At 38.6% G+C, this 24,636-nt stretch overlaps 1 protein-coding gene across 12 annotated transcripts in view; it reads right to left on the reverse strand.

Annotated features, from left to right (window-relative positions):
• Ralgapa1 (Ral GTPase activating protein, alpha subunit 1) overlaps positions 1 to 24,636 on the reverse strand; it is a 218,687-nt gene that overhangs the window by 189,878 nt on the left and 4,173 nt on the right. For all 12 annotated transcript variants that reach the window (XR_003950070.1, XR_003950071.1, NM_001368814.1 and 9 more), the window contains exons 2-3: positions 2,901 to 3,011; positions 2,230 to 2,279 (exon numbers count right to left, since the gene is read on the reverse strand). Coding sequence is in view for 10 of the 12 variants with exons in the window: in NM_001368814.1 (NP_001355743.1) it covers positions 2,230 to 2,279; positions 2,901 to 3,011 (161 nt within the window). In the remaining 2 variants the exon portion in view is untranslated. The remainder of the gene's footprint in view (positions 1 to 2,229; positions 2,280 to 2,900; positions 3,012 to 24,636) is intronic.

Here is a 24,636-nt window from a genome sequence, read left to right on the forward strand (position 1 = left end):
GGATTCAATCTAAAGGAAAATAAAAGAAAGCACAAGCCCCTGAGAAAACCAACCACTCTGATCTCACATCTTTCTTCTAATTAAATGTAGTGATCCATAACCCAGATGTCCTGTTATACATAGGAAAGTATTATTTTTAATGTCTTTTCTATAATTTCAATTTTCTGAAAAGAAATTCTCTTAATTCATCAGTCACCGTGTTTCCTGAATACAGAGCAACCATTATCTTGCATCCTTCAGGGACACTTATTTTCCCCCCAAACATCTGTGTTTACTATTCCACTTGAAAGGTAGCTAGCTTCTTTGCCAAATATCTAATCGGGTTTCAAAAGATTCAAGATCAATGAAAATTAAGTTCAGAATACCAGTTACTGTTGTCTGGCACCTTGTTTTGTTTTTGTTTTTCTTTTTGAGTCAGGTTCTCACCATGTAGGCCAAGCTGGCCTAAAATTTGCAACTCTCCTGCCTCAGCCTCCCAAAGGTTTGAACTGTAAGCATGTACCACCATGTCCAGGTATTTTAATTTTAGAGACTGAGTCTTACTCTATTAAGTGGCCAGACTGCTCATAAACTCCCAGGCTAGGCTAGGCCAGCCCTCCTCCTCTCTCACTAAGTAGTCCCCCTCCTGAGTATCAGGACTACAAGTGCACACCCATCTCAACTTTGAGAAACAGGTTTTATGCTCTCTCTTGGTCTCTCAAGTCATCAACTCTAGTCTTCGATTTCTACCAGTCTCTAAATTCTCAATAAAGATAAGACTATTCCTATGACTATTTCCTCTGATAATAATTTTAAAACAAGGATCAGAGGGGTTTAATTTTTGAATATGCTAAAAAATAAACATTTTTAACAGATTTATTAACTTCTAAGTTATGCTTTCTGTTTGTTTATAAATATTTGCCCCAGTCTAATTCAAAGTGACATAAAAATAAGAATTTTTAAAACAAGGTTATTTTGTTGGAATTTATAATGAAAAGCCCTTGGAGCAGAAATGATTAGCCGTGGTGATATATGCCTTTAATTCCAACCCTCAGTGCAGGAAGACCAATCAGAAGGTCAAGGCAAGCCTGGACTACAGGTGGTGTATAGCAACTTCCTCCCAATTCAAAGCGTCCATGCTAGAAGGAAGCTCCTTAAGACTCACAGGTAAATAATCCACACGTCTTAGAAAACCCCTGAGAATTACATTTGTAGCCCCTCTGGCACCCTAAGGTTACACAAACAGTAAGACTGCTAAGGAGAAACTCCCACTTGTCAAGCTGCCTGCATGCTTTGCACAAAGTCCTAGGCTTCCAACTGTCTGGAGTCATCACCCATGCTGGGGTGTCATTCATGCTTCTGTAAGTAACGCTTTGTCCATACTCCTGTTACCCCAATCAATTGACTGGTTCACAAACTCGGACTTTGGTGTGGTATCATGACTTTGATCTTTCATCAGTTCTCTATCTGGAGTGAGCAGACGTTGTTCACATCTCCTCAGGAATAGTATTACACAACCCTGTAAGACCCTGCACCAAAGCTAAATGATAAAGCCTGGCATGGCAACACACACCTTTAGTCTCAGCACCTGAGATGAAGAGGCAGGAAGATCTGTGCAAGCTCAAGGCCAGCCTGCTCAGCATAGCAAGTTTCAAACCATTCAGGGCTACAAATTGAGACCCTGTCTTGAAAAGAACAAAAGCAAAACAAACAACTAAAAAAAAAAAAATGATACATCCCATAGGCATATGTAATAGTCACAGTTCTAGAGGCTAAAAAAAAATGTGTAAACTACATAAATTAAAATTTTCGGGGCTGGTGAGATGGCTCAGTGGGTAAGAGCACCCGACTGCTCTTCTGAAGGTCCAGAGTTCAAATCCCAGGAACCACATGGTGGCTCACAACCATCTGTAACGAGATCTGGCGCCCTCTTCTGGAGTGTCTGAAGACAGCTACAGTGTACTTACATATAATTAATAAATAAATCTTTTAAAAAATTTTTTTTCACTTTATAAAAATGCTATCAAATGAATTTTATATTGTCAGATGCATAATTTTGTTGCTAAAAAATACATTATACTTCAAAAATACACAAGTTCAGCCAGATACATTTTTAAAGTTAATTAAGTTCTTCAAAAGGCTGGCAGGTTAACTATGTTTCACTATATGTCTAATAATTTTAATATATTTCTTTATATTCTCAGAATAATTTTTTGAAAAAGTTTAAACAGTATGATTCATAGCACTTACCTCAAAAATAAAAAGTATAGCATCTAATTCCTCTCTTTGAGACTTGTGACCTGAAATATTTGGAACAGAAAAATACTTTAAATACACTCACTATTAACAACTACTTAATGAACTTAAATATTTCAACCACTGGCTATTGTTTTCTTCAATGATTCTTTTAGACAAATGCTAAATCATGGTCTATTTATTATATAGACAATACTATAAACCTTCTCACTACTCCTTAGCATAATTATTCTAAATTCAGGTTCTAGGTCTGAGAATTGGAGTAGCTTAATGAGAAAACCCACACTTAGCATGTACTAGGCCTTGGATTCAATCCCCAGGATAAAAAGAAAACTTAATTTACACTTATATCTAATAACAAGTAATCATATATCATGAATTTTGAATAAGCTTTGATTATGAAAAACACTATTTCTATTGCTATTCAAACATTCCTAGGGCAGAACAAAGAAGGTGGGTTGAGGAAACCTGACCAGGAAAATGCACATGTTCTAAGCCTTCTCAAAACAATAGCCATATGAGTCTGTCAGTTTGCTTTCAAATACATCTAAAAGGCATCAAAATAAGACAATACTAGAATTCTAATGCCCAGGTCCTCTTCTTAAGTTAATGCTTATGACTACTAAAAACATAAACATAAGCAAGAATACATGTTAATATCTTACCTTTCTGTTTAAGACTAGCTTCAATAGTCACAAAATTTTCAAAAAACACATAGTATATATGTGAAAAATGTTGGTCAAAAAACTGTTTAAGGTCAATAGATTCTGCATTCTCTGAAAAAAACAACAACAAACAGTTCTTAGTAACTAGTCTATCAAGGTTAAATCGTTATTAGCAAACATTTATAGTGCCACGTTTCCTTCAAGGCCAAATATCTGCACCTGAAATTCTATCATAGTCAAATATATGCGACAAATATTTACATATCTGTGTCTTTGTTTTTACAATTTTAACCTTTACATATTTCAGTTTTAGGTTTGTTTGTTTGTTTTTTAAATCGGTCTAGTTACCATAGTGTGTGTGTGTGTGTGTTTGTCTGTTTTTTAAAAACAATCCTGTCAAAACTGGGTGCAATGGTACACAGCTGTAAACCTAGGTACTCCAAAGGCTGAAGCAGAAGGATCGGGAGAGCAAGGCTAGCCTAAGAGGTACAGTGAGACCCTGTTGTGTAAGACAAAGACAGAGACAGAGACAGAGACAGACAGACTCAAAATCAGTATCTCCAAGGTCTATTTCTCAGGGCTGGAGAGATGGCTCAGCAATTAAGAGCACTAGCTAGCTGCTCTTCTAGAGGTCCTGAGTTCAATTCCCAGCATCTACAGGGCAATTCACAACCACCTTTAATGCCCTTTTCTGCTGTGCAAATATATATGTAAACAAAATAAAATATTTACATAAATAAATATGTTTTTTAAAAAGATATATTTAGCTGGGCAGTGGTGGCACATGCCTTTGATACCAGCACTCAGGAGGCAGAAGCAGGCGGATTTCTGAGTTCGAGGCCAGCCTGGTCTACAGAGTGAGTTCCAGGACAGCCAGGGCTACACAGAGAAACCCTGTCTCAAAAAAACAAAAACAAAAAAACAAAAAAAAAAAAATCTATTTTCAAATCGTGGCTTCAGCTTTCCTAACATCTCCTCTAACAGTTTTAAGAACTATTTGTAAGAATAATTCTGGTAATTCAGTAAATAGATAACAACAGGCTTTATAAATGGTCATTTGAGGATTATAAATTCTTGAGACTGTTCTCAAGAATTTCTCAGTATAGTATGCAAACAAAATATACAATTATGTGCACAATAGAAAGTTAGATTATGAAAGTGATATGAGACGCACCGTATACAGGAATTCAGAACACAGAATTACTTTCAAAGTTTAAAGGATGTCATCTACTGTCCATGTTCTGAATAGCTAGACTGTATAGCCTCCATAATAAAAGCCACCTATTACCTGAGTGCAACAGAAGAGTAGCAGTCACAGAATAAAAATATACTTTATGGAATATAAAAAAAAACTTTTAAACTACTGTGACAGATAAGAAAAACATTTTCCTTTTGAATACATTGAAGAACTTTAAAATGAGAAGGAAATAGGTTATGGTTACATCTATATTTTCTGAAATGCTTAAAAATACAAGTAATGTCCCAAGAGAAACAAGAAAATGAAACTAACAAAATAAAACAAAAGCAAACGTGACTCAACCCAAGACTTCCCAACATATTAGGAGCCAAGATATTGTCCCTCAGTTTCCTTCCCACATGGCTGTTAACAAAGCCGGGAAGCTGCACACTTGATTGATGCTAGTAAACAAGTACTAGAGACCAGGCACAGTGACATAGTCCCGACATTTTTGGTGGAGCTTAAGATGGAAGAGTACAAATTTGAGCTCTTGGGGCTATACAGAGCTAGACCTTGACTAAGCAGGAGAGGTGGGCCTATCAAAAGTAAGCTAATTTGTTCTTCTACTTTAAGATTTATTTGTACCTCATAATGTATATGCCTGTGTATTTGTGTATGGGTATGTGCATATGAGTGCTGTTGTCTATGGATGCCAGAAGAGGGCACTGAACTCTTTGGTATTGGAGTTACCTGATGTGGGTGCTGGGACCTGAACTCTGGCCGTCTGCAAGGGTACTACTTTCTCATGACCACTGAACTATCTCTCCAGACCCTCTATATTCATTTCTAAAAACACAAAAGCACACAAAAACTCTGGTAAAATGTTCAACAGTAAATTCATGACGTGTACATGGCAGAGTAAAAGACAAGGACAAACTAGGGAAAATATCAGAGGCCTTCCCTTATATAGATCCTAAGGACAGTTCAGCATAAAGGGCACGTGGTGCAGCTGCAGAGGACCCAAGTCCCTAGTTCCCACATGCTGGCTCACAAACATCTGGAACTCCAGCTCCAGGAGAGCCAGTACCCTCCTCTAGCCTCCACAAGCACTAGGCATACACAGGAGATACAGACAGGCGTGCAGGCAAACCATCCATACACGTAGAACCTGTAAATCTAAGAAGAATTCAGTAAGAAACTCTCTGGAATAATTCAAGAGAAAGGAAACCGAAAGGGGAGCCGAGTTATAGAGGCTACAGAGACACTCCATCAACTCTGAGCCACGATACCAGGCTTCACCCTTTCCAAATGCCCCACTAACTTTCCTGCTCCTCGTTTAAAGGCTCACTACTTTAGCACACATGCCACAGTGGCCAGTGCCAAACTTGCTGCAGCAAACCTTTACCACTTTCATCTAGCAGAAGTGTTCTGCAGGGTGATAAATGTATCCACCCACACACCAAAAAAAAAAAAAAAAAAAAGGTAATCAAAATATTACCTGTCTTCACAGACACTTCTGTTTGGAAGTGCTTGTGAGCTAGTATTTTCCTAAAGAGACAAAATACACATTTCACCTGAGATCCAGGCTCAGGTTTATGAATTTTAAAAATGATTCAGGCTTTGTAGACCTTTGGGAATATTAAATTAGCAAGGTAATTCTAGGCTTTAGTTTCCATCAGTTAGATTTCTCAGATGTTTCCTTTGGGCTTTAAGAAAAATGGATTATTTTTTAAGAACCTGATTATATTTACTCTCTTTCATACATTTTTGAAATATTTAAATACTATAGCATGTATGTAAACAAAAAATTTAAAGGTCAAAAGTCAACTTTCAGCCGGGCGTGGTGGCGCACACCTTTAATCCCAGCACTTGGGAGGCAGAGGCAGGCAGATTTCTGAGTTCGAGACCAGCCTGGTCTACAAAGTGAGTTCCAGGACAGCCAGGGCTACACAGAGAAACCCTGTCTCGAAAAACCAAAAAAAAAAAAAGTCAGCTTTCCTTTTAAAGCCCCGGTATTAAATGTGTCTCTGGAAATGTACTAAATTAATGAGGTTGAGAAACCCAGCTGCGGATACAACTCAGTTGGTAAAGTGATTGTCTGGCGTCACACAACTGGAAGATAAGCAGCTCAAGGACTTCCTTTACTGTACAGAGAGCTTAAGGCCAGTGTGCCACACATTAGTCATGCCTTTAAAAAAATTTAGGAATACAAAGTATTTCCTAAAACACACAACAATCTAAAACTATTAAAATGATCACACACACAAAATCTCATGGATGTTGGAGTTCTTAGTCCAGAAAGAGTCCCACAACAAGTATATTTAATAAAAGTCTGTTGTTGTTGTTGTTGTTATTGTTTGTAACAAGGAAGCTTTCAATTTTGAACAACTATTCCAAAATAAAAACAAACAAACAAACAAAAGAATTTTAAGGAGGAAAAAATGTATACTAGTATGGTGGGTTTTCAACGCTTATGTCTACAAGCTAAGGTTCCAGTCCAATTTGAAACCCAACAAGGGAAAGACTTGCAAATATACAGCAAACTGGTACAACAGAGTTAAAGTTACTCTTAAACTCAAAAGATACTTTAAAAATCTAAGTAATGACAGAAGTTAGATAAGTACCAAAAAGAGCACGGACATCAAAGGCACATACTGCTCTTGCAGAGGACCCAAGTTTGATTCCTGGCACCCTCATGACAGCTCACAACCATCTGTAACAGTTTCAGGAGATCTGACACCCACTTCTGGCCTCCACAAGTACCAAGCATACATGTAGTATACATATATAGAGAAAGACAGACATATGCATAAAATAAAAATGGATCTTTAAAATCAATAATGTTGGACTGAAAAATGGCAGACTATACTGAGGCATGGATGGCCACCATCTCCAGAAAATTATCTCAGCAAAGTTGATAAACAGCCATCAGAAAAGCAACAGAAACTATAAACAGCAGGAGAGAAAAGCTACACCCGGAGCAGCAGGGAAGCCTGGAAAACCCCTTTTCCCCTAGCACAGGGTGCTCGGCACTGGCAACCAACAAGGCAGAAGCAAGATGCCATCTCAAAGAATGCTGCTGCCACTGCCACTTCTGCTGTTTCTGCTCCTGCCTCTAAATTACACTCTAGAACACTCACACCAAGTAGCCCTGAACTAACTATACACTATAACCTGACAAAGAGAACACTGTGAGATTGAAGAAAAGAAATCTCAAATCAGATCTGAACAGCATTTAGTGTGCTGAAAACCTGTGAGAACCACAGTTACACTGGAATGTTCACAGAATCTAAGCAGTCAGCAGGACACTGGCAAGAGCGAGATCTACAGGGCCAAGACAAGCATTCACAACTGGAACCCCGAAGGAACTCAGAGGTATGACCACATCTTTGCATCTACCTATGCAGCACTGTCCTTGGCTGCAGACAGGATTCAGTAATCCAAAACCTAACGTAAGACTCAGCCAGGTGATAGGACTGTCCGTTGCAGGGGCCCTCCTAGCAGCAGACAATTATCTCATGAGTTCAGATGCTAGTCAACAGTCAGGCCAGTCAGTTTCCATAGCCTTTGTCTCAGCTCTCTCTTCTAGAGTTATCCCCTCTTGTTTTAGTTCTCATGATGATAGCAACGACTATGGTGATGACCAAAACAAATGTTAAGAATTCATATTGTGAAGACAGTAAAAGTCCCCATATACATCTAGAATCAATACAACCCCTACCCAAATCCACACTACTCTTTTACCGAAATTAACAAGTTGATTCATAACTTGTAGGAAGTCACAGAGATTATAAAATACTTATAACAAATCTTAAGAACAAAGCAGAAGAACTAACAGTAATCAAAACTGGTTTGAGTGAAGACATACAGAGTAACGAACCAGAAGCAAACCCTTAAAGTGGCCAATTACTTTTGACAAGTGTACCAAAATAACCATTTAAAAACAATGGTGCGCAGACAACTGGATTCACATGAGTAACAAAATCAAGAATGACTCATAACTCATACCATATGTATTAGAAACTCAAAAGGACATATGTAAATGTAACTCTTCAAAGAAAACAATCTTGGGCTAGAAATTATTTCTTAGATAAAAAGCTAAGTAATGAAAGAAAAAAATAGGAGAAAGAAGGTGGCACAGAGGTCCAGCCTTTGCCTTGCATGGCCTGGGTCTGACCACCAACACTACAGAAAGAAAAAGAAAAAAGAAACTGACTTGGTTATCTGTTTCTGCTTGTTTACTTGCTTCAAAGGACATTGCCAAGAAATGGAGAAGAGTCGTCCTACAGAATGGAAATACACACACACACACACACACACACACACACTTTATTTTTAAGAATTCTTAATAATGTTTAAAAAACAGATAAAAATGAGTAGGATATTTGAATAAGACATTTCTTCAAAACACATAGCCAAAAAAAATACGAACATGAAAAAATGCTTGTCATCATTAGCCACCAGGGGGAAACACCAAAACCAAAAGAAAGGGCTGGGGGTATGGCTTTGTAGCAGAGCACTTGTGTAGCATGCGTGAGGTCCTGGTTTCACGCTCCAGCACAAAGAGGGAGAGGCACCACCATGAAGCTATAATCAAACTGGACATGAAATAAGAGTTAGCAAAAATGTGGGAAATTTGAATTGTGCATTGATGCTATGACTATAAATGATTTAGCCGTTCTAGAAAATGATTTGGAAAGGATTTTTAAAATGTTAAGAGAATTACCACATGACCCAAAAAGTTCACTACTAAAATGCAAATATTCATCATCACTCATAATTGCCAAACATGGAAACAATTTAAATATCTGTGAACTGATGAACAGATAGACAAAATGTAGTATATTCATGCAACAAGTATCACATACTCATGAAAAAGAATGAAGTCCTGTTTAGAACATCGTGCTAGGTAAAAGAAGCCAGACAGAGGACAATCCATGCTCTATTGTTTGTATGACCTATCCAGAACCACAGAGATGGAAAGTAATTAACAGCTGCCAGGAGAACCTAGTATGGGAAGGACTGCTAATTGGTACACATTTCTTCTGTTTCTTTCTTATTTTGGTGGTCTCCTCTAGCTCTAATATCCAATTCCTTAGCATCTCAATCTGTGAAAGTTATGACATCCTACCTGGCTAAATGAATGAGTGCTAAACTTCCTAACCAATTGAAAACAACTACTATAAAAAGAAGTGACTCTAACAAAGAACTGAAAATGTAAAAATCTCCCTAAAATTAGAAATTTCAAACTATAGTATCACCATATGACTGATGTTTGCTGCAAACAAACCCATGACTTTCACTTTTTTGAAGAGTACCTATTTTTTTAATATAAAATGCCATGTTTTCAAGAGTAATCAAAATAAAGTATTATTGGTATTTTATAACCAGTTGTACACATCTACAATAGCTATCTCAGTTCATAAAATCATTCTTCTAGCAGTGAAAGTATTCTTTTGGATACTGAGAGATTTGGTATATGTCTTTTAGGAGTTTTAAAGTCCAAAACAGGCAATAATATATAGCCAACATACTTAATAAATGCTATGTTTTCACAATGCAAATACTTTAAATCAAAGTGATTGTATACGTGAAATTCTGTGTATATGTTTGTACATTTAAGTATAAATAAGACTTACATAAAGTGGAAAGCACATGGACTGTTCTATGCTCTATACCCTATTTGAAGAGACAAGTCCAGTAACTGCACACGTGGATGTTACAGCACTGTCAAAGTGAGATGAACCTCTCGACATATCCAAGCTGTCTATGAGTACATGTGACCAGTTTACAGACTATGTTTGGTGTTCCAGCAGCGTTCACTACAGAAGGGATGGTACAGTTTCAGTGCGTAGGCTGAGGAGAATTTCTTATATAAATTCACCAATAACAATGGCACCAAAGAAATAGCATCATCTCCACTTCAATCTTCATGAAATCCTTTAATCAAGTTTCCACAAAGTATCTCTACACATTCTAACCCACTACACCAACTCTTCTATTCACTTTGCGATTAAATTGAATATCTGAAGCTGAAGTCTGATGTTTTATTTTAAAATCTTCAAGGAGTACTGGCCAGCTACTTTTCTGCATTTAAGTCTGTGTTCTGCTACCCAGACTGCTGTCTTAATATATGTATGTACTGATTCTACTTACCTTTCAAGACTTAGCTTAAATGTCCCTGTCCCTATGAAGGTGGTATTTTAGATAATCCTTCTCTTTCATGTGCATAGCATGTTCCACATCTGGCATATGACTATTACCACGCCACCACCTCTTCTAGAGTCTATAGCACAATTGCTTAGATCCATTGTTTTTGAATTTCAAAGAAATAGGTATAAACATAGATGGCTATGATTGTCAAAACATGTTTGATAAGAAACTGCATGTGTATTATTTTTTTAAAAACTTACAGTAACAACCTAGTTGCTTCTAGAAAGCTCTAAGAATACTTGCTAGAAAGATGAGCAGGAACCTTGAGCCTGTTACCTTAAAAGAATTCAGACAAAATTAACAAATTCCAACCAAACACACACAAATAGCCTGGCTATTCTATCTTAGGTTTGGGTGGAGGGAAGAAAACAGTTATATGTTTTCCTTACATTATCTAAAATAAAACACCAACATTCAACTTTATGTCCTTTGTTTTCTAGCAGAAACTCCTAGTTGCTAATTTTTACCAGACATGTAGGGCTCATTTATTCTTAAAAACAAATTCTATTACTAGACTGAGTAGAATATAGCATTTAGTTTTGTTTTTGCTTGGCCAGAACACAGGTCTTGAAAATGCTAGGTAAGTATTCTACCTTGAGGTACAAGTGATTTAATTTTATCATATTTAAACTCTGAAAAACACTTCACCCCCCCCCTCCAATAAGCTTTGTGGTTCAAGTGTATTTTTTATGCAGTCTCTAACTGTGTTTGAGATGTTGTTATAATAATTTCATGGACTGATAAACCAAAGATTGAATGTATTAGGTAATAAACAACATAAATCAGAATCCAGTCTTAAGTTTCTCTGTCTATTTAGTCTTCACGTCTCCTCAGCAGTTAACTACTATCTACCACATAAAGCTACTATAGGAATTAAGTAATACATGCAAAATGCATGATCTAGAGCCTGTCAGATACTAAGTAATCAAAAATACAATTATTACCAATCTATGACAGCTGCTTTTCTATAAAAATATTCAGTCTAAAAATTTACCAAGAATATAGATAGACAGAATTACCAGACAAATTCTTTACATGAAAAGCTTACTTATTTAGTAATTATTAATGATTGGACATGTAATTCAGGGATATAACGTGTTAACATGCATGAAGTCTCAGCATGCTTCTCATCAAAAACTTTCAACAAATCTTTAGAAACATAATATTCCAAATTCTAAAATAAGTCTGAAAATTATTGCTATTTACTGAGCTTGCTCAAACATTTCAGGTTGTTGGCCCTGAGTTCTGAACCCAAGGCTTGGTACCCTGGGTCAGGTCTTGTGATATACTGGCCACATCTCAGGCCCAAATACTGTTTCAGAAATACTTTCTTCTTCAACTTCATCTAAACACTCATTTCATGTACAAGCAGCTGCTGTAGGAAATGGATCAGTCATCCCTCGGAGGGAGAATCTGATACTGTAGGGCAGGTGTGGCCTTCTACTATAGGAGTAGTCCTACCTCTACCTCCCAAATGTTCTTTTAAATAGTAACATTCTTCTGAAATGTAACTGTTTCCAGCTATGTTTTTTTTAAGATTATTATTTTTATTTTTTATTAGATATTTTCTTTATTTACATTTCAAATGTTATTCCCTTTCCTGGTTTCCCCTATGAAAACCCCCTATTCTCTCCCCCCTGCCACTGTTCACCAACCCACCCACTCCTGCTTCCTGGCCCTGGCATTCCCCTATACTGGGGCATAGAGCCTTCACAGGACCAAGGGCCTAAATAAGTAAGAGAGAGTCAGATCTCATTACAGGTGGTTTTGAGCTACCACGTGGTTGCTGGGATTTGAACTCAGGACCTTTGGGAGAGCAGTCAGTGCTCTTACCCACTGAGTCTTCCTGCCAGCCCCTCCAGCTATGTTTTTAAAAAGTATGCAAAAAATCTCTCCTGGAAAAAAATATAATACCTTTAATTCTCAAACTAAAAAAAAAACAAACAAACAAAAAACCCCTTAAGTAAATGGAAAACTCCTTCAAACAGAGAGGACATACTGCTAATATATTTTCTCTAAATGAAGTCTGTATATTCAGTGTAATTCAAACAAAGCCAAGTAACATCAAGCACAGTGGCACAAACTTGTGAGGCTAGCAGTGAAGCAAGAGGATTTCCCGTTCAAAATCAGCCAGAGCTACACAGTAAGCTATACTGTTTCAGAAAGCAAAACATCCAATCAAGCTTCTCATGGAAGTTAGCCAGCCGATTCTCAAAGACATACAGTAGAGAGGGAAGGGCCAAAGCTGCCAAGAATCTTTTCCTAGCTTTCTGTGACTGTCTTCAAGAAACTACAGCCCAAAACATCAAAGGTTATTCTCTCAAAACACTGAATGCCCAGCGCCTGAATCAGTGGGCTAAAATCAAGGCACTATCAGTACCACTGTCCTCCTGCAGAAGCTGCAGAGAAGAATCCAGCCTGTCTCTCCAGCTTCTAAAGCATTTGCTATGTATCCACTGGCCACGGAGCTCCAATCTTCAAGACCAGTACTCTGAAATTTCCATTTGCTCAGTCTTTGTATCAAGTCTTCTCTCTGGGTCTGTTAACTTTATTACACACTGGGGATAAAAGTAAGGGACCTATGTACTTTAAGGCTAATATTTCTTTAGGCTCCTAAGATGAGTTTTATAAAAGCTGAATACTATAAATGAGAAAATAAAAATGTCTTTCAACAGCAGAAATTATCTGTTACCCATACCATGATGCCATAAACATTTTCCAGTTAGTGTCTTGGGTGTGTGTGTGTGTGCCTGCTCATTTTTCAGTTAGTGTCCTGGGTGTGTGTGTGTGTGCCTGCTCATTTTTCAGTTAGTGTCCTGGGTGTGTGTGCCCATGGTTGCCTGTTCCTCTATGTAATATAGCACAGACTTTAGATTCCGAATCAAAACCTTTTACGAGGGTATTTAAAACAACTCAACTTTCTTTCTGATCAGATTACTGATCTCCATGATTTTCTACCACTGCCAATTGAATGTTCACAAACCAATCTTGCTCTCGTACATCCTTAAAGTATCCACAAGAGCTGGACAGTATTTACTGAGCTCCTATCATAGTGCAAGCCAGCACACTGAAGTCAGGAATAGAAAAGATGTCTGTGCCCAGGAAAAACTTGAGGCATTCCTCAGGCATGCAAATAATACCGGCACCAAAGAATCAAATGACTCGATGTGAATAGACACAGTACATGAAGTGAGCTCCTAGACTGACTGACCCAGAAAGGCTTGGCACAAACTGTGTGGACATTTCCCCTGAAAGTTGCAAAAGTTGAAGCTTTCAGGTGGCAGGAGTGATAGGAAGTCAGACTGGTACAGCATGCATTAGCAAGGGACAGCACAGTGATTCTGGTTGGATGCTACACTGTGACATGCCACAGAATTTTAACTAGGGATCAAATAGGAAGGCAATGTGGAAAAAAAAATCATAGGACACTTGAAGGAGTTTAAGGTGTGGTGATAAGTCTTTTAAGTGCAGATACTGCTTTTGAGATTCGGAAACCAGTCAGAGTTAAAACCTGGAATTTGAATGGGATCATTGACAGTAAATATATTGGCATTTGAAGCCAAGGACAATTTATTCAAAGATTATATATAGGTAGAAGAAAAGAGACTTGCAAACAGAACACTGAAAAACATTAATGCTGAGGGGAACGATTTGGCTACAGAAGAAAAGTCTATAAAAGTGTCACCAATGAAATGGAATGGACTGGTTGGTCCTGGTTGTGTCTCCCTAGTACACAGGAGGCAGAGGAAAGGGGATCCTGTGAGTTTGAAGCCAGCCTGGTCTACATAGTGAGTTCCAGGACAAACAAAGAACAACAGAAAAACCCTGTCTCAAAAACACACACACACTGTCTCAAACACACACACACACACACACACACACACACACACACACACACACGCGCGCGCGCGCACACACAACCAACCAGAAAGTGGAGAACTCAGAGAACTGAGAAAGTCTGAAGGACCATGTGAACAAGCAACATGTATCCCAAACCATGGGGTATTCTCAGATGAACGTGTAAGTGTATCAGAAGCATAAAAAAGAGGAGGTAACCCATGGAGAGTGCTGCCCACTGAGACAGGATGCAAAGAAACCTGCTATCAGGAGAGAACTGGGACTCAGATTAGTCAAATGAGTTTCAACTGAGTGAAGTTCCACTACATTCCTTTGATTTTTAAGATGCAACTACATCACTCAGTTGGAACACTATGATCGGATAATTTTACCGTTTTAAACACAAGTTAAAATTTTTGAACTTCATATTCCTGACAATGGGGATCCATGAAAGATCTGAAAACAATTGTGACATGCTCTGTAATATGCTATAGAAAGACTGTGACAGCACCTTGTGAAAATTCGGAAAGGGAGAAAGATCCTCATAAGGAAACCAACCAGTGGACTCATACAAATTATTAAGTAACAATGAATAAACAGTTTAATAAAAAATGATAGTAAGAACAGACAAGAATGAACAGGACAGGGCTAGGGAGATGGCTTAGTTGGTAAAGTGCTTGTCACACAGCATAAAGATCTAAGTTTGGATCCCCAAAACCTATGTAAGGGTTTTTATAGGCAAAAGCTGAAAAGTCAGAAACAGAGGATCAATCAGCCAGTCCAGTTGCTTAGTAAGCTCCAAGCCAAAGGAGAGCCCCTGACTCAAAAAAGAAAAAGAAAAAAGAGAACATTTGAGATATCTTTCACTAACCTCTGACCCCCATGTGCGCACATGTGCACCCTCACCCTCATGCACACAAACAAAAAGAGCAGTATTTAGCTGAGGAGACAATGTAAAGATGTCCTACATAGACTGGGCATGGTGGAACATTCCTTTAATCTCAGAAGCAGAGGCAAAAGAATTTCTGTGACTTTAAGATCACTATGGTCTACAAATTGATTTCCAAGACTGCCAGGACAACATAGAGATCTTGTTTCGTGGGTGGGGGGAAGTCACATACATTTCAAACTCCAAGGTCTCAATAAAAATTTATCTTTTTCTATTTATCATTAAAGATAAGATTCCTGTCAATTGGAAGAAGGTAGTATCACTCACAAAAAAAAAGTAAACTATTCTAGAATTTTCTCCAAGATCTACTTCTATAGTATGAATACTTCAACAACACTACATAATAAATATGAGTGCATCCACATGACATGCATAAATTTCAAATTAAATAAGAAAAAAGTTTCAAAGCCAGGCATGGTGCAATGCTAGTACCTGGGAGGACAAGGCAAGAACATTTAAACTTAAGTGAGTAAAGGAGTCAGAGACAGAGAAATGGAAAAAGAATTCTTTTAACCAAAAACAAAGAATTCTTTCTGTTCTAAAGACACCAAAAACCTGTAACATGACCTTTCTTTGTTTACCTGAGCTACCACGAAATTTAAGAACCAAATTCGGTGACTTAACAGCCGTAATCAGCTCATCTCTAAGCTGATAACACCTCCTTTCTTCACAGGTGAAGCTGTTGTTCTTTCTCTCATTATTCACTCTACACTCTACTCATTTCTTACCCGGCTACAATACAGTCCTCAAATAATGGCATACTAGTGCAAAGATGCTTTTCTATACTTAAAACAGCTTGTTCTATTAAGTACATTAATCAGAGTTATGGTTTGAATCTTTTATGTTTCAAAAGCTTTGCATTCAGGTAATGATGCTATTTGCAGGTAGTTCTTGAAACTTCGAAGGTAGGACAGAGCTGAAGAAAGTAAGTCACCGCCCACAGATATAAGTGCCTCCCAAGCAGATGATCCCCAAGCCGCTCCCTGTCCCGGGTGATGGAAACAGCTGCCCTCTGCCACAGGCCACCACTTACATCGAGAAATACGAAGATAATCTAATGGCTCACAACTAATGATGAAGGGGTAGGGAATCTTAAAAGCAGCCATAGGAAAGTATATTGTATATGGGGGAGAATTAAGATGAAAAGAGATTTACCAAAACATTACAAGCAAGGAGATAGTGAAATAAAATATTTAAAGAACAAATGCAGGGGGTGGAGAGAAGCCCATAGACCTAAAATTCTAAGCATAGCAAAACTTTCTTCTAAAAATATTAAAAATAAAATAGATTTTCACTAGCAGACAATCACCGTAGAGAAAATGTTAGGTTTTTTTTAAAAGGATTTATTTATTTAGTTTATGTATATGAGTACACTGTAGTTGTACAGATGCACCATAAGAAGGAGTCAGATCACACTGCAGATGGTTGTGAGCCACCAGGTGGTTGCTGGGAATTGAACTCAGGAACTTTGGAAGAGCAGTCAGTGCTCTTAACCACTAAGTCATCTCTGCAGCCCAAAATGTTAGTTTTTTAAGCACAAATAAAATTACACAGAATAGACAAGAGTTTCTACATAAAGGAATTAATAGTAATAAAAATGGTACTAAATGGAGAAATGTATAATAAGAACTTTTGTCACTTACAAATCTTACAAAGGCTAAGGTGTAGCTCAGTGGCAGAATATACGCCAAGCATTTGTGAAGCCTAGGATTCTATACTCAGCCCTGAAAAACTTTAAAATCCTACAAAGATAACTATTTGCTTAGATAAAATAATATAGTGTTGTATTTACAGCATATAAGTAAAAGATGGTAACAAAAGCATAAAGGCTCAAAGTGGGGCAACGGAAGGAAGTATAGTCTTGCAAGGATCTTAAATGCAAACTGGTGTAACATCACTTAGAGGTATAGACCCTGACAGGTTTATAGATATGAACTAATCAAAAGGGGGAGGATGGAAAGGGGAAGATGGAACTAAACAGGCCAAAAAGAAAACAGAAAGCAATAATAATAACATCAATCATCACGTTAAATGCAACAATCCCAAACATCTCCATTAAAAGGCAGATTAATAGGGTCATGTATTGAAAAGACTTCTCTCTAGGTATGATGACACTCCTGTCATCTTAGCATTCTGGAGGCAGAATGAGTATTTCAAGTTTAAGGCCAGCACACAGTGAATGCCTGGTCAGCCAGGGTTACATAACAACACCCTGTCTCTAAAGCAAGCAAGCAAGCAACCAACCAACCAACCAATCAGTAAAACTGGGGCTAGTGCATGTAGCTCAGTCGAGTGCTTGCCTACCCAGAATGCATAAAGCTTTGGTTTGATCCCCAGTACCACATAAACCAGACATGGAGTCACATGCCTATAATCCCAGAAGACAGGAGGTGAAAGCAAGATCAGACACTCACGATCATTCTCAACTACACAGTAAGTTTGAGGCCAGGAATCATGAGCCTGCCATGTCTTTGCACAGCATAGGTCCTGAAACTGACTAGGGGTGACAAGTGAATAAAGAAATGACAGACACACAGACAGAGAAAAGCTGGGAAATTGGTAGTTTGGGCTCCCTGAAGAAGCCACAGCATCCTGAAAACTCAGTATGTTTACTGTATACCACTGAACAGGGAGGCCTTTTACTGCATAAAGCGGAACAAGGAGGCGGGGTTTATGGTGTAGAGCAACAAGGAGACAAGCTTAGCTAGCCTCACTTGCACAGCCTCTGTAGGTAAGCAGTCATCAGGCCATAAAGAGCCAGGGGAGAAGCTATGATGAAGATGTTTTGCACACACTATCATCCACACATGGACCACAAAAAGGCTTTGCCATCCCTCTAAGTATCACCTAAGGAAAAGTTTGCCACCCCTATAGATTTGAGGCATCAGGGTCCTTGACATGGCTACGCCTATGTCAACAGCACACATTTACTCAGAACCCTATTTGGTCCCTATACTGGCTCAAAATAAATAAATGAAGGGGATGGGGTGAACCAAGTAATAGGAAGCCTACTTTATAAAGATATAGTAGATTAAAAAGGTGATATAAAGATATAGTAGATTAAAAATTAAAAATTTTTACCATGCAACACTAATCAGATGAAAGCAAAAGAGGCTATACTGATGGCACAGTAGGAGCATGGCACAGAGGTAAAAGTGCTTGCTGCCCACACCCGATAGCCAGAGTTCCATCTCCAGAGCCCATGTAAAGGTGGAAGGAGAGAAGCAACTCCACAAACCATCCTCCACACAAGCACTGTAGTGCACACACACACAAGCACACGCAAACATGAATATACTATGTATATATACAATTTTTTTTCAAAGATTTATTTAATATACTTATAAATATACTGTCGCTGTCTTCAGACACACTAGAAGATGGCATCTGATTATATTAAAGATGGTTGTCAGCCACAATGTGGTTGCTGGAAATTGAACTCAGGACCTCTGGAAGAGCAGTCAGTGCTCTTAACTATTGAGCCATCTCTTCAGTCCTATACATTTTTTTAAAGCAATGCTTAATATAAAAGTGAAAACCAATCCTACAATTAGTATCATACTACATGGTAAAAAATCAATTGCTTTCCCCCTAAAATTGAGAACAAGAACAAGGATAGATATTCATCACTCTTTCTTGTCCAAAAAAAAAAAAAAAGGTCTATCAAAAAAGATATCCACTTCATAGTTCAAAAAGGCAAGAAAAAAGGAATAAAGCACCCACATTGGAAAATTGGGGGGGGGGGGGGAGAAAAACCAATGGAATTCACCCTAGGGGCAAGGGGTGTGAGACAAAGAGACAGCTCAGTGAATAAAAATACTGGCTGTTTTTCCAGAGGACCAGAATTTGATTCCCAGCCCCCATACGGTGGCTTACACCAACTATAAAATCAGTTCTCAGGGCTCCAAAGACCTTTTCTGACCTCTCAGGCACCAAGAACACAAGTGGTACACAAACACACATGCAGGCAATCACTCATACAAACAAAATAAAAATATTTTTAAAGTGAGTATTTCTCTAAACTAAATACAACAAGAAATAAATACCAAGACAACATTGGGGGGGGTGTACATGGTGGGGGGGGGGCGGGGGTGAGGGGGAAGGGGAGGCTTCTGTTTGTTTTGAGTTTTGTTTTGGTAGGTTTGTTTCTTTGTTTGTTTGTTTTGAGATGGAGTCTTATTATCTAGCCCTGGCTAGCTTGGAACTCAGAAATCTGCCTGCCTGTCTGCTGAGTGCTAAGATCAAAGGTGTGAGCTATCATGCCTGCCTAAGATATCATTTTATAAGAGATGAAAAGTAGAAAATATTAGGGGTTAACTCTGATCAAAGTTTCACAGCACAACACTGCTGAGAAACATAAAGAAGTCCTATGTGAGTAAACAGAGACATCCTGGCTCCTGATGCAAACCATCAAGCTGTCTTCAGACTTTCCCAGACTGCTGTCCAGACTCAAAATAGTCCCAGTCAAAATCCCAAGTGGTTGCTGTTTTGTTTAGAAATTGAGAAACTAACTTTTCATTCTTTTAAATGTTATTTTACGTATATAGATGTTTTGCCTGCATGATTCTGTGTACCCTTTGTATGCCTGGTGCCTTCAGAGGCCATAAAAGCGAATTAGATTTTTGGAAGCAGATTTACAGATGGTTGTCAGCAGTCACCATGTGGGTACTGGGAACTGAATCCAGGTTCTCTGGAAGAACAGCCAGTGCTCTTAACCACGGAGCCATCTCTCCAGTACCTTCTGCTTTTTAGAGTGTCTCAACACTATGTTGCCCAGGCAAGGCTTGAAGTGGTTACCTCAAATGATGCTTTGGCTTCAGCCTCCTGAATTGCTGGACAATGAGCTTGATGGGACAATAACACGTGCAATCATGATGCACTTGGTTGGCTGAACAAGTTAATCTTAAATTCACATGGAAACAGAAAGGGTCTGGACCTTCAAAAGCAAAAGCAACAACAAAGAACACCTCTGAAAATGAGAAAATTGGAAGAAACCCTAACTACATTTCAGGATTTATTTTAGTTACAATTATCAAAACATTGTGGTATTGGCACCAGCGCAGATAAAACAGATCACTGAAACAACAGAGTCTAGAAATAAGCCCACATATATTTAGACAGGCAGGTTTTAACAAAAGCACAGGGCAGGCAGTTCAAAAAGTAGGACTTAAACAGAAGTCTGAAAACTGGATATCTACATATAAAGATGGGTGGAGAAGCACTCCACAGCACACTTTTTATCACATTACAAAGCAAAATAAATTCAAGATGAATCACACACGGCCCCAGATAAAACCTAAACTTATCACTTTTAGAAGCATGAAGGAAAATATATAACCATGAGATAGGCAAAGACTTTAGATGACACTGTCTAAAAATTAGCATAAAAGGTTGATGTAAACTTTTAAATAAAGTTTTGGTTTTGATGAAACGCAAGAATTTGCGAAAGGCAGGCAAACACTCTTTCCTGAGCTGCATCCCCAACACATAAATATTTAATCAAAATTAAGAATCCTAGGGGATGGGCTGGAGAGATGACTCAGCAGTTAAGAGTACTGACTGCTCTTCCAGAGGTCCTGAGTTCAATTCCCAGCAACCACATGGTGGCTCACAGCTATCTGTAATGGGATCCGATGCCCTCTCCTGGTGTGTCTGAAGTCAGCCACAGTGTACTAATACATACACATTAAGTAAGTAAATCTTTAAAATCAAGACAAGGGGATGAAGAGTGGGCTCTGCAGTAAGAGCACTGGTTACTGACCTGACACCTTCTTCTGGCCTGTGTGGGCACCGCACACACATGGTACACAAACACACATGCAGACAAAATATCTATAAACATTAAATAAAAATAAATGTTTAAAGAGAATGGAAAGATGACCCACAATTGGCAGAACTGGGGGTTAGAGTTCTTGGCAAGTCATTTATTTGGTAAACATACTTGTCTTTATTATTATTATTATTATTATTATTATTATTATTATTATTATTAGATATTTTCTTTATTTACATTTCAAATGTTATCCCCTTTCTTAGTTTTCCCTCCGAAAATCCCCTATCCACTCCCTCCTCCCCCTGAATTCTTCAGAGTTAGAAAGGGCAATTTGCAAATTCATCTGGAATAACAAAAAACCTGGGATAGCAAAAAACTGTTCTCAAGATAAATGAACCTCTGGGGGAATCACCATCCCTGACCTCAAGCTGTACTACAGAGCAATTGTGATTAAAAACTGCATGGTACTAGTACAGTGACAGACAGGTAGATCAATGGAATAGAACTGAAGACCCAGAAATGAACCCACACACCTATGGTGGTCACTTGATCTTTAACAAGAGAGCTAAAACCACCCAGTGGGAAAAAGACAACATTTTCAACAAATGGAGCTGGCTCAACTGGAGGTTAGCATGGAGAAGAATGCAAATTGATCCATTCCTATCTCCTTGTACAAAGCTCAAGTCTAAGTAGATCAAGGAACTCCACATAAAACCAGACACTGAAACTTACAGAGGAGAAAGTGGGGAAGAGCCTCGAAGATATGGGCACAGGGGAAAATTCCTAAACAGAACAGCAATGGCTTGTGCTGTAAGATCAAGAATAGACAAATGGGACCTCATAAAATTGCAAAGCTTCTGTAAGGCAAAAGACACTGTCAATAAGACAAAAAGGCCACCAACAGACTGGGAAAAGATCTTTACCAAACGCACTTGTCTTAAGTGGCTAGGGTGCCGCTGGCTGGCAGGAGAGCACCTGACTAAGCTTCAGGTCCTGCTTTTGATCCTGAGCACTAAGAAAACAAAGCAACAACAACAACAACAACAACAAAACAAACCCTCCAAAAAAATGTGTATACTGAATATATAAAGAACTTTCAAAAGTAAGGCTGAGGAGATGGCCCAGCAGATAAAGCACTTGCTACACAAACCTGAGCGCCAGCACTCAGATCCCAAGCCCAGAGCTTGGAAGGGAGGGACAGGTGATTCCTGGAGCAAGCTGGCTTGCTCGACTAACTGGTATGAAGAAGCTCTGGATTCAATTTAGAGACCCTGCCCCAACAAGTAAGATGAGAATAATGCAGATATCCTCATAACCTCCACATTCCATTCTACACACACACACACACACACACACACACACACACACACACACGAGCACACTAAAAAACTGATGAGACTTCAAGAGAAAGTTTACCAAAAAAGTTACACAATAGAAATAAGCACAGACCGGGTGTTCACACCTTTAATCCCAGCACTCTGGAGGCAGAGGCAGGTGACTCTCTGGGAGTTCTGAGGCCAGCCTGGTCTACAGAGTGAGTTCCAGAACAGCCAGGGCTACACAGAGAAATCCTGTCTCGAAAAAAGAAAAAAGAAAAAAATAAGAAATAAGCACAGACTGTCAGACATGACCAGCACACACACTACAGAGGCTGAAACAAAGAGGTCTGGTCACATAGAGCAATGTCAATGCATATATGCATATATGGAGGACCTGGCACTCTCATGCTACTACTGAAATGTTAAACTATAAAAAAGAGATTGGCAGTTTCTTTTGTTGTTTTGTTGTTGAGACGAAGTCTCTCTCATTCTGTAGCCCAGACTAGACTAACTCATTTATGTAGATTCAAACTTGAGGCAATCCTCCTGAGTCAACCTCCCAAGTGCTGAGATTATAGGCATCAGCTCCTGCACCTAGCCTGGCAGTTTCTCAATGTTAAATATACGACTACAACACGATCCAGCCATCCCATTCCCAGGTACCTAACCACTCTAAATGAAGTGTTCCAGCACTCTGCAGCAGCTTCACTTGTAACAGCCCCAAACAACCCACGTGTTAATCAACACACGAATGGAAAACTGTGCTCTAGCAGGCTAGTAGTCAACCACTGACACCAGAGGACAACACAAATGGGCTTCAACATAATGAGGCTGAGTAAAAGAAAATGCAAAACTCTATAAAGTTTCAGTTATGTGTTATGTAATCCCATTTAAATAAAACTCTACAAAATAAAAAATTAAAGAGCAGATGGGAATTTGTGCAGGGTTGGACAGGAAGGCCCTATCTGAGGAGAAAGGAGAGAAGGTGGGGCATGAAGAAACTTTGGGAGGAAGACATACCATTCATTATTTTATCTATCTGGCTATAGGCTTTTGTTGCTTAGTTGTGCTGCAGTATTAGGGATTGAGTCTCGGACCCTCAAGCATGCTAGGCAAGCACTCTACCACTGAGCTACAACCCAGCTCTTCTTTTCTGTTACTTGTGTTATGGAAAAGACAGGTCCTGGGCCTTATGCAAGCAGTGCATGCTTTCTTACTGAGCTTCATGCCCAAGCCCTAGTTATAGTTATCTTGTTTGGGTAAGTCTAATGTTGATTTCATGAGGAACCCCTTTGTTAAAATTACCGTAAAAACTTTAAATATATACAATTTTATCGGATGACAACTATATATTAATAAAGCTGTTAGAATGATCTAGCAATAACCCATTCTTAGCTAAATAAGCCCTTGTGTTTTTTAATCTAGATGACTAAACTTTGCACTTGCCACTGTAAGTAGAAGCAAACTAACATTTCTAGAACATGCATAATATGTGCTAACCTTACTACCATTATCATTATATCTTTGTTATTTTTGTCTTTTTTTTAAATATTTTTTATTACGTATTTTCCTCAATTACATTTCCAATGCTATCCCAAAAGTCCCCCCCCCCCGTGTCTTTTTTTTTTTTCTTTTCCCAGAGCTGAGACCGAACCCACGGCCTTAAAATACTAGTTATAAAACAGAAGTGGGAAGTAAAAAAGATACCATAAAACTCTATAAACCAGACCAGACAAGGCCTCTTTTTTTTTTTTTTTTTTTTTTTTTTTTTGCTTAACATTTAGTTCCTACAAACCAAATACATGGTATGATAATCATAAGCAGCCAGCAGATTTAAAATCTAAGTCCATCAGAGGAGAGGTTAATATTTTTTTGAGACAGAGTCTCACTATGTAGCCCTGGTTGGTGTGGTACTCACTATGTAGCTGTAGCCCCGAGTGTCTTAACCTGTAATCCTCCTGCCTTGGCAATGACATGCATCATTACACCTGGCTAAGGTCTATAAATTTAACTGGAATTTCCACTACAGTGGAAACACACAAGCCAACAAAAAGGTTACTACTGGATATTTAAGTTTTAAGTTTCTTTGGTTTTTGTTTTGTTTTTCGAGACATGGTTTCTCTGTATAGTCCTGGCTGTCCTGGAACTCACTCTGTAGACCAGGCTGGCCTCGAACTCAGAAATCTGCCTGCCTCTGCCTCCCGAGTGCTGGGATTAAAGGTGTGCATCACCACCGCCTGTTCTTTGTTTTTTGGGTTTTTTTGTTTGTTTGCTTTTTTTTTTTTTTTTTGGTTTTTTGAGACAGGGTTTCTCTGTATAGCCATGGCTGTCCTGGAACTCACTTTGTAGACCAGGCTGGCCTCAAACTCAGAAATCTGCCTGCCTCTGCCTCCCCAGTGCTGGGATTAAAGGCATGTGCCACCACGCCCAGCAAGTTTTAAGTTTTTATATAATAATTTTTAAGCGAA

The sequence above is a fragment of the Mus musculus genome, chromosome 12 (genome assembly GCF_000001635.26).
Source record: "Mus musculus strain C57BL/6J chromosome 12, GRCm38.p6 C57BL/6J".
In the NCBI taxonomy this organism is placed as follows: Eukaryota; Metazoa; Chordata; class Mammalia; order Rodentia; family Muridae; genus Mus; species Mus musculus.